The following is a 10993-nucleotide window of genomic DNA, read 5'->3' on the forward strand; positions in this document are numbered from 1 at the left end:
TTATCAATTGAGGATGGCTGTTATTCTTATAAATTTGAATCAGTTCTCTATATATTTAAGAAATGAGGCCTTTATATGAGAAACTTGCTGTAAAATTTTTCGCCCAATTTTTGTAGGATTCCGATTTTTAATCTGCTCTGCTATCTACTTCCCTTTTATGGGTGAGTTCATCCCATTCATAGTTATGATTACTAACTGTGTATATCCCTCCATCCTATTTTCTCTCTCTCCCCACACCCTTCACCCTGTCCCTCCTCAAAAATGTTTTCCTTCTGACCATCACCTCCCCCCAACCTACCCTCCCTACCCTCCCTTTTATCAGCCCCCCCATCCCCCTTCCCTACTACTTCCCTGTAGGGTAAGACAGATTTCTATACTCAACTGAATTGATATGTTATTCCTTCTTTGAGCCAATTCTGAAGAAAGTAAGGTTCAAGTGTTGCTTACCACCCCCCCATCTTCCCCTCCACCATAAAAGCTCTTCTGTACCTCTTTTACGTTAGATAATCTACCTCCATTCTACTTCTCCCCTCTGTCTTCTCCCAGTGAATCCTTCTTTCTCATCATCTCATCACAGTCAACTCAAACCTGTGTCCTCTATGTATCCTCATCCTTCTAACTGCCCTAATAATGATAAGGTTTTCGGGAGTTGCAAGTATCATCTTCCTATGTAGGAAGTTTAACTTTACTGAATCCTTTATGGTTTCTCTTTCCTATTTACCTTCTTATGCTTCTTCTCTTGAGTCTTTAATTTAAAAGTAAAATTTTCTATTCAGCTCTGGTCTTTTTAGCAGGAATGCTTGAAAGTCTTCTATTCGTTAAATATTCATTTTCCCCTAAAATATTATACTCAGTTTTGCTGGGTAGTTGATTCTTGGCTATAATCCTAGCTCTTTTGCCCTCTGGAATATCATATTTCAAGCCCACCAATCTTTTAATGTAGAAGCTACTAAAGCTTGTGTTATCTTGAGTGTGCTTCCATGACATTTGAATCGTTTCTTTCTGGCTTCTTGCAACACTTTCTCCCTGACCTGGGAGCTCTGGAATTTGGCTATAATATTCTGGGAGTTTTAATTTTGGGATCTCTTTCAGGGGGTAATCAATGGCTTCTTTCAATTTCTACTTTACCCTCTGGTTCTAGGAATCAAGGCAGTTTTCCTTGATAATTTCTTGAAATATGATGTCTAGGCTTTTTTTTTTATCATGACTTTCAGGTAGTCCAGCAATTCTTAAATTATCTCATCAATGTATTTTCAAGGTCATTTGTTTTTCCAATGAGATATTTCACATTTTCTTCTATTTTTTCATTCTTTTGACTTTGTTTCATTGTTTCTTGATGTCTCATGGAATCATTCACTTCCACTTGCCCAATTCTAATTTTTAAGGAATTATTTTCTTCAGTGAGCTTTTGTACTCTCTTCTATTTGACCAATTCTGCTTTTTTTAAGGAGTACTTCTCTTCACTGGATTTTTGTGCCTCTTTTACAATTTGATTTATTCTATTTTTTAAGGTGCTATTTAATTCAGTATGTTTTTGTGCCTCCTTTACCATGCTGTTGACTTTTTTTTCCATGACTTTCACTCTCATTTCTTTTCCCAATTTTCCCTCTCTTATTTGATTTTTTAAATCCTTTTTAACAGATAGAGCACTGGCCCTGGATTCAGGAGGACCTCAGTTCAAATATGGCCTCAGACACATAACACTTACTAGCTGTGTGACTCTGGACAAATCACTTAACCCTACTGCCTAACCAAAAGAATTAAAAATGAGTCACCCAAAAAAAGGCAATGAAAATATTTTTTAAAATCCTTTTTAAGCTCTTCCAGCAATCCTTTTTAAGACCAATTCACATTTTTAAGGCTTTGCACATAGTTGTTTTCCCCTCTGGTTTTCTATATTTATTTGTGAAGATTTTATGCCCTAATACATGGTCAGTTTTGTTTTGTTTTTTTTAAGATGCCACACACAGCTAAGAAATAGGTATGGTCCTTTCTATTCCCATTCAATATTATCCAGAGGTCTATTATATCTACTTTCCTAAAAGTTAGAAAAGAAGCAAGCAGCAATAGATATCAGGAACAGAGCAGAGTCCCAGTTCTGGGTTCCAGTCCTGTGTATATCTGAGGGAGAATCCCAGGCTTTTGAAGGAAATGTTAGGAATTGCTGCTATAGCATGACACTTAGTAAATGCCTTGGCCTTGAGTTAATTGTGTCTTCCGGCTAACTGGAGTAAAGGTAAATGTACTGATGCAGAACATGAGATATAGCCTTTTCCCATATAGCTGTTCTGACATTGTTGTTTTCTGAGTTGGTGTTTTGATCTTCCCTGTCACCATAGTAACTTTCTATAGTCAAGTTCTTTTTGTTTTGTTTTTTTAAAATTTTTGCTCTTCTTCCAGACTTTTTCTTGACTTTTAACTTTACGTTAAAGTTGGGCTCTGCTTCTGGGGTGGAGGAGACCGGGTCCCAAGCTTCAGGTTTTTCATGCTGCTGCTTTCAGGATTTGTAAGTTTTCAGTTCTTCCAGGTAGTATGGTGTAAGGAGAAGTGTGGTCACTGTTCTTCTGGCCTGTGCTCTGGAACTGTGACCAGGATCTTTGCTCCTGCTAGTGCTCTTCCTCGCCTTAGGACTGAGACCCAGAACTGCATATGAGCAATATAACAGAGTCCTGTACTCAGTGCCAACAAAGGGTCCCCTGTAATCTCCTTCTGACCAGTTGTCAAACCCCGCCTCCCTTACTGTCTATGGGCTGACAGCTCCAGAAGCTTCCATCCTAGCCACTTCAGTTGCCTCAAGGTTTACTGCTGATTTGCCACAATTCCACTCTCACTCCAGTGAGATAAACCTTTCTTACTGACCTCCTAACTTGTCTTGGGCTAGAAAATTATTTCACCCCTTTTGTTGGTTCTGCTGCTCCAGAACTGGTTTTGAGGAAATATTTTAAAATTGCTTGGAGGGGAATTTGGGAGAGCTCAGGCAAGTGTCTGCCTTTACTTCACCATCTTGGCTCCACCTTCCACTTTAAGATTTATAAAACATATTCCTCACAGCTATGGTAATAGAAAGTAACACAAGTATTATTATTCAGCTTTTACAAATGAGGAAACAAAGTTCAGAAAAGTACCTTACTCAAGGTCACATGGCGATTAAGTGGGAAAGTGTGGAATCAAACTTGGGTTCCCTGACTTCAAGTCTATCCCACTATACCACTTCCCCCAAGGTAATAGTTATGTCAAAAGATGTTAACTTGTCATGAAGCCACAACTCCTAGATTTAAAGGGATACTGATAGGGGATGGAAACAAAACAATTCAAACACAATCTAACTGGCTCACTGTCAGGGCAGCTGGACTAACTCTTCTCAGGCTAAGTCAGGGGACCTATACAAATCAGAAATTCATTCAATACACAGGAATCAAGGGCATTTTGTGGCATAATCAGGCTACTTATTCCTTTCCCAGTAATGAGAAATTTGTTTAATTTGCAGGATATGTGGTGAAACTGGAGCATAAGCAGGAATTATTATTACCCAACACAGACTAAGACTGTAGATGCAAAACTGGTGGTGCTGAGCAATTAGAACTCAGCTTTGGCCTTAATGTTGTAGGACTTGATGAATGATGTCCTGGGGAAACTTGGGGTAAAGGTACCAGAGAGGCTGTGGAAGGCCCAGGACCCAACCAATAGAAATTAATTAAAAATCCCTGCAGCAAAACAACCTTTAGGATTATAGCATCATAGAAACTCTGTATCATAAATGAATAGACAGCACTTTCCCACTCCAACTTCCCCCTTCCCCCCCAAAAAAAAACATAGAAGTTGCTTTCTCCTACCTCAGAGACTTTGTATTCACAGGTTAACTTCTTCCCCTTAACCCCTTCATTTAAGGTGAGGATGAAACCAATGTAATCTGCATACGCCTGCAGAGAAAGAGAGAGAATCAGTCCTATCACCTTGAACCTAACATGAAGTGTCTGAAGATTATTTCTCAGCTCTAACTATTCAGCATACATCACACCAAGATGCTCCAAGGCTCTCCTGCCCTGGTTGCAGAGAACAACAAGCATCTAAATTCTTTCCCATCCACCCCCACCTGCCAAACTCTCAACTCTAGGTTCTCTACAAAATACAAATTCCTTCAGTGGACACTGGCAAACCATGAATCACTCAGACATACACAAACCACACAGCCCTTTCCCCCAACCCAGGCCCTCCAACAACTATACATTTGTTTTTGACCTTCAGTTTAGCCCATCCCATAGAGGTTGGATGAGGCAGAGGCCACTTCTCACAAAGGGTCTAGAGAAGCAGTCTCCTATTTTAATCAAACCAATAAGTACCAGGCTCCTCTGCACACATATTGCAGGTTTCCATCCATGTTCCTCATATTACCCAAAATCTAAAGGTTAAAGCTACCACAAGGATAAGCAACTTATGACATGCCTAATACTAAGAAGTTCCTGAAAAAGTACTAAAGATAATCTACCTACCACCTGCCCCTTTGGTACCCCTTTTTCTCTTACTTTCCTTTCTCACCCCCTAGTCACTGAGTTACTTCTCTAGCACTTTAATCTGGCAACTAATCATCATCTAGGAAGGTGGTGTTCCTGTATCGAGATCCTCTTTGGCCAATGATAAAAGAACGACCTGGGGCAGAATCTACAAGCCAGAGTCAGGTAGATTTCTATAAAAACTCTCCCTAAAGACTTCTTTCCTCAAGAAACACCATGGATCCAATTGTCTGAGTATACATACAACTAACAATCAAGTCCTAAGGCAAAGACTAAATGTAAAAAAAAAAAGCTGCCATACTAGACGGTACCCAAGGTATCTCCTTCTAAGCCAGAATTTACTTCCAGTTATGCAATAAAAATTAGAGTCTAAAAAAACACAGTGGGAAATAAGTGAAACAAACAAACAAAAAAGAAGGCGCATGCATCACTGTGAGACTTTCTTTGATCCCACACATCTCTGGAATTTCTACAGCAGAAAATGAGGGCATATGTTTGTGAACACTATGCCTGTGGGGCCCTTCCATTGCTCTTGATCTACACTCAAAGAAATAATCTTAAAGCTTATTCAAGTCCCTAACACCCTAGTCCAAATCCACTTAATGTAACCTAGGAAGAGAATAAGAGTCAGGCTGTGACACGGCCAAACAACTTACTTTTGGGGTCCCCCCAAAAATGAATTCTTGGCTTCAACCATCTATAGCTTTACTGGATAAAATACAATTACAAGAACACAGATAACAATTACAATATCTCCACAAAGAACTAGTAACTGACAATCTACACTAGTAAAAATAATTATTTTCCTTTTCTTCTAATCCACAAAAACATAACACTATTTGCTTATCAACCAAGATCTCCAGAGACTTGACAGTTGAAGGAGGCTCACCCTGCCCTAGAAAATGAGGCAATTCAGCTACTTAACATATGGGGAAACCAATTTAGGTGTTGAAGAGGTCTACCAAATGGCTTAACCAAGATTTTAACTTCAGGTCTCTATTCAGGCTAAGAGAAGCTAAGCCTCTTACTTTTCAAAACTCCAAAAAGAAAGCAAAGAACTAAAATTATGTTTCTGAGTGCCCAGTCCTCCATTATTTAGCTTCTCATACACTAATTTAGCAAATTAAACAAATACAAGTATATTAATGGCTCATGAGAACCAGGGCAGATTTCCTAGTCCCAATCCCAAAACACCTTCTACAGAAGCTTATGTTACTGAGTACTTTTGCTGTAGAAGATAAAACAACAGTTTCTCTCCTAATGCTCAAGAAAGCTAGGTGGCAAAATGTATAGAACACCAGGCCTTGAGTCAAGAAGACTCTGTGAGATCAGATTTGACCCCAGACACTTTCTGTTTGCCCTGTTTGACCCTGTTTGCCTCAGTTCCTCATCTTTAAAATGAGCTGGAGAAGGAAATAGCAAACCACTTCAGCATCTTTGCCAAGAAAACCCCAAATGGGGTCATGAAGAGTCAGACATGACTGAACAACAACAAACTAATGTTTAATTGGTCCAGACTCTATAGGCAAGTAGGGCTGGGACCTGATTGTCCCAATCCTACCTACACACAAGACCTTGAGCACAAAGAATGATTTCTCAGAACAGAAGGATAGGTCCATTTCAGTTCTGACCCTATAGCATAGCTTCTGAAACATGAAGTACTTCCCCCACCAACCCTACCCACTTGTACCTGAGACCGTTTCCACTTGCCCATGTCAGGAACTGTATTTATCTCCTTCTTTGGAATCATGAAGTTATGAGTAGTAGGAGGGGTCTCCTCCAAAGAGTCTAAATGAAGAAAAAGAAAAAGCAAATAGCTTCTGAATCAGAAGGTAAGAGTCTTTCTCTAGCCCTGATACCACCTGGTCTTAACTCCCTAAATATGAACCTGGACATCCATTCTCAAACCAAAGCAAAAAATATTGTCAAAATCAAGCCAATGATGTCTTCCCTTTGTATCTCTTCACAAAAAAATTATAAAATACAGGTTGTTTGATTTATGACTAACACACACAACAGATCTCTTGCTTTTAGCTCCTCCCTTCCTCCCAGTCAACCATCTCAAACAAACCACTATGGGAAACAAAAGGGTTTCTAAAAAAATCTATGGATTCAAAAGTCAAGGATGGGAAGAAGCTGTGAAAAACAGAAATAGCTTGAGAGAAATAGCTTGAGCAACAGCTTGGGACATGGTCCTAGGAAGAAATGGTATGCCTACGTTAATGATCCTCTGCCAAAAAATACCTTCTCCCACATTATGTGACATTCCTTTCAATTTTGTTGTACTTCCTGAAATTTTATCATTTAAAAGAACCCTGTGAGTTAATAAGCTTCCTCTTGAAAAACGGAATTATTGCTGGAAAAAAAAAACAAAGAATCATATTGGCATTTATTAGTTTGATTCAATCCTTTCTTCTTAATACATAAACTGAGATCTATTACACTGAAGAAAAGGGAATTCTGATTGAGGGGTAAGCAATTTGGTAATTCTAGAACATTCAAGATGATAGGACAAAGCCTAGTAGAGTGGCAAAGTTGGGGAGAGGAGGTCTTCAGGGCAGTACGAGGGCACTGATTGGCTGAAGGCCTAAGAACTACAAGTGAGAAGCACCACACTTGATCTATAAATTTTTGTCTAGAATGGGTCCTGCTATCTGAAGTACAGACCCCTGCTCCCAGGGATCTACAATTTAAACAAACAGTGCTTTTAGAAATGAATTATTAATTTCAACTACACTATAGGATAAAGAAGTTTATATCTATTAATCTAGGAACCTATCAACATTTACAACATCATTTCTATGGTGAAGTGCTAGCTGAGTTCCAAAATAAAACTCAATACTAAGTTGGGGACTATCAGTACTCAATGGGACATGATCAACGTCATCCCTTAATTAAGAGAAATTCCTGAAGCAATGCAGGCTTATCATTCTTAATTGTTTTTTTAAATTTTTAGGCAATTGGGGTTAAGTGACTTGCCCAGGGTCACACAGCTAGTAAGTGTCAAGTGTTTGGTCTGAGGCCACATTTGAACTCAGGTCCTCCTGACTTCAGGGCTGGTGCTCTATCCACTGCCACCTAGCTGCCCCCAGGCTTATCATTCTTGAGTAGCCCTGAAGCAGGCATTACACACACAGAAGTAACACCTGAACATGCAATACCATGAAAAATGTCATACTGAGTCCGGTTCAGCATACCTAGTCCAGGAATGCCAATCAATCAATAAGCATTTATTAGATATCTACTTTGTGACAGACACTGGAGATACCAATACAAAAGTAAAATAGTCCCTACCTTCAAGAAGCTTATATTCTACTAGAATGCTCACAAAGTAGTAACTACAAACTATGGACAAAGGAAATACAAACTGCTGGGAAGGCTGCACTAACTGTGAGAAACAAGAACAAGGGGGTGGCACTAGTCCCCTGAAGGGAGCTAGTGTTTCCAAGATGTGAGGTAAGGAAAACAATTTCAGGCATGGGAGTTAGCCTGTGCAAAGACATAAAGGCAAGAGATAATACGTCTGCTACACTGAACAGCAAGCACACCAATTTAACTAAAGCACTGAACATTTAATGGAGAGTAATATACAATCATCACGGAAAGACAGGCTGGATCCAGATTGGGAAGGGCTTTAAAGACCAAACAGACAAGTTTATATACTATCCTAAAGACAATAGGGAACCACTGCAATTTCACCAGCTGGGAAGTGACATGGTCAGATTTTCATTTGAGGAATATCATTTTGGTAGCTGTGTAGAAGAAAAATTAGAGAACAAAAAGACAATACAGGGAAAGTAACTAGGAAACTATTGCAAACCTAGTGCAGGCAAGAAGTGAAAGGGGCCTAGACTAGGGTGGCTGTGGTATGAGAAAACAGAAAAAGGATGTGACAGATGTTGAAGAGGTAGAATACTCAACACTTGGCAACTGGATGGGGGAAGGGGGAGAGGAAAGGGTAAGTAAAAAAAAAAGCCAAGGATGTAATAATAGCAGTAGTTAATAGCAGCAGCAGCTAACATTTATACAATACTTTAAGGCTAAGTGTTTTATATATATCATCTCATTTGATATTCATTAACTCTTTAAGGTGAATGCTATTATCCTCATTTTACAAATAAAGAAGCTGGGCCACAGAGAGGTTAAGTGAATTGTCCGATGTCACACAGCCAGGTGTCTTGGGCAGAATTTGAAATCAGGTCTTCCTGACTCCAAGTAAAGGATACTATCCATTATATCATCTAGCTGCCTCAAGTAGCAACTACAGAAGAAAAGGCTAGGGAGATTTTTCATATAATTTTAGAACACAATCAGCCATCTGAAACTGGTTGTTTTAATATCATGGGAAGCTTCTCTCAAATTCTCTAAAACGACAAGAGTGTGTCATGCAATGGAAAAGGCCCAACTGATCAGGGCAGGACAGGTTGAATTACAGTAGAAAGAGTATAGTAGCCTTTACAAATGTCATAGCATATCATCTCTCACATTTATATGCCCAACAAACATCGGGTACCCCCTTTCACACCTTCCCTCTGTGGCCCACTCTAAAATGCCCTCCTTTAGATCATCTTCTCCCTATCATTCACACTCTTCCCCCTTTAGCACCCCATCCCTTTTCTTCAAAGTCACCAAACTCTTCCCTTTCACCTCCTCAGACTGCCTTCCATCCCTCATGACTCTCTCCTCTAAATCACCAAACTCTTCTGTTTTGACTTCCAAGTTAACAAATCCTCCCCTCATCTCTCAAAGTCATAGGATTTCAAGCTGGAAAACTTAAAGACATGGTCCAATTCCATCTTACAAATAAGGAAACTGAGGTTCAAAGAAGCTAAGCAATTTACCCAATCATATAAGTAGTAGACAGTAGCATCAGGACTGGAACCCAGATCCTCTGACTCCAAATTCAGTCCTAACCTAGCCTTCTTCTTCCCCCACCTCCAATACTCTCTAAGAGCACCTGTACCCTATCCCCTCAGTTCCTGGGCCTCCTCCTGTCCCTCATCCCTTGAGTTCCAGGGCCTCCCTCCTACCCTCCCACCCCCAGACCCTGGGTTTTTCCCTGCCCCCCATCCCCTCAAACCCTGGGCCTCCTCTGCCCCCATCCCCTCAGACCCTGGGCCTTCTCTGCCCCTCATCCCCTCAGACCCTGGGCCTCCTCTGCCCCCATCCCATCAGTCAGGCCTCTTTCTGCCCCATTCCTTCAGTCACTCAGGCCTCCTGCCCCCCAGCCCCTCAGTCACTTGGGCCTCCTCCTGCCCCTGGGCCTCCTCTGTCCCCCATCCCCTCAGACCCTGGGCCTTCTCCTGCCCCCCCATCCCTTCAGACCCTGGGCCTCCTCCTGCCCCCCAGCCCCTCAGTCACTTGGGCCTCCTCCTGCCCCTGGGCCTCCTCCTGCCCCCCAGCCCCTCAGTCACTTGGGCCTCCTCCTGCCCCCCATCCCCTCAGTCACCTGGGCCTCCTCCTGCCCCCCATCCCCTCAGTCACTTGGGCCTCCTCCTGCCCCCCATCCCCTCAGACCCTGGGCCTCCTCCTGCCTCCCATCCCCTCAGACCCTGGGCCTCCTCTGCCCCCATCCCTTCAGACCTTGTGGGCCTCCTCCTGCCCCCCATCCCCTCAGTCACTTGGGCCTCCTCCTGCCCCCCATCCCCTCAGACCCTGGGCCTCCTCTGCCCCCATCCCTCAGACCTTGGGCCTCCTCTGCCCCCCATTCCCTCAGACTCTGGACCTCCTCTGCCCCCATCCCCTCAGACCCTGGGACTCCTCCTGCCCCCCATCCCCTCAGTCACTTGGGCCTCTTCCTGCCTCTGGGCCTCCTCCTGCTCCCCCATCCCCTCAGGATATCAGGCCTTCGGTTTCACCCCCTCAACGCATGGCTAGTACGTCCTGGCAGCCTCCTCTCAGCGCCCCTCAATACCCCGAATGCCTTGGCCAGGCCCAGGCCCTACCTGAAGGCGGCTGCCGACCGCTCTCTGCCATCTTCTTTCCCGAGCTGGTCTGTCCACTCGCCCGCCGTTGTTGCCTCTCACCTTTCCTCTTTGCCTCCCCTGCTGGCTCCACCCTGGGCTGAGAGGGAAGAATTTACTGAAAAGGAACCGGCGCCCGCCCGCTATAACCGAAAACCGCGACCGAGCGTCACCCGGCCGGAGACGCCCGCCATGTTGATGCGGGACGCTTGTGAAGTGTATCCACCAATGGGAGGGCTCGCGGAGGCCATATTTATTAAGGGTGGTAGCCATGTTGGTGCGGGGCATTCACATTTCTCCGGGGCCCTGTACTGCCATCTTTGTGCGGGGCAATAAAGAGTTGTATTTTTTTTCTCCTATCATGTATCAAGAAAATCATCCCCACGAAAAAATGCCTAATGCTTTCTACCTACGTTCAGGGGCAAACTTGTAGAGCTAAAAATGGGAAACGACAGTGACAGAAGGAACACGGGTAGGAAAAGAGGTCTGGAGAGCACCAATATCTGCTCTCTGAGCTTC

General features: G+C 42.7%; 1 protein-coding gene across 2 annotated transcripts in view; it reads right to left on the reverse strand.

Moving 5' to 3' along the window:
* Window positions 1–10572, reverse strand: part of PTPA (protein phosphatase 2 phosphatase activator) — a 31502-nt gene extending 20930 nt beyond the window's left edge. For both annotated transcript variants that reach the window (XM_020965741.2, XM_020965740.2), the window contains exons 1-3: window positions 10457–10572; window positions 6202–6299; window positions 3834–3920 (exon numbers count right to left, since the gene is read on the reverse strand). In XM_020965741.2, coding sequence (XP_020821400.1) covers window positions 3834–3920; window positions 6202–6299; window positions 10457–10487 — 216 coding nt within the window. In that variant the 5' untranslated portion in view covers window positions 10488–10572. The remainder of the gene's footprint in view (window positions 1–3833; window positions 3921–6201; window positions 6300–10456) is intronic.
* Window positions 10573–10993: the final 421 nt, after the last annotated feature.

Source organism: Phascolarctos cinereus, unplaced genomic scaffold (assembly GCF_003287225.1).
Source record: "Phascolarctos cinereus isolate Bilbo 61053 unplaced genomic scaffold, phaCin_HiC Scaffold_2;HRSCAF=192, whole genome shotgun sequence".
Classification (NCBI taxonomy): Eukaryota; Metazoa; Chordata; class Mammalia; order Diprotodontia; family Phascolarctidae; genus Phascolarctos; species Phascolarctos cinereus.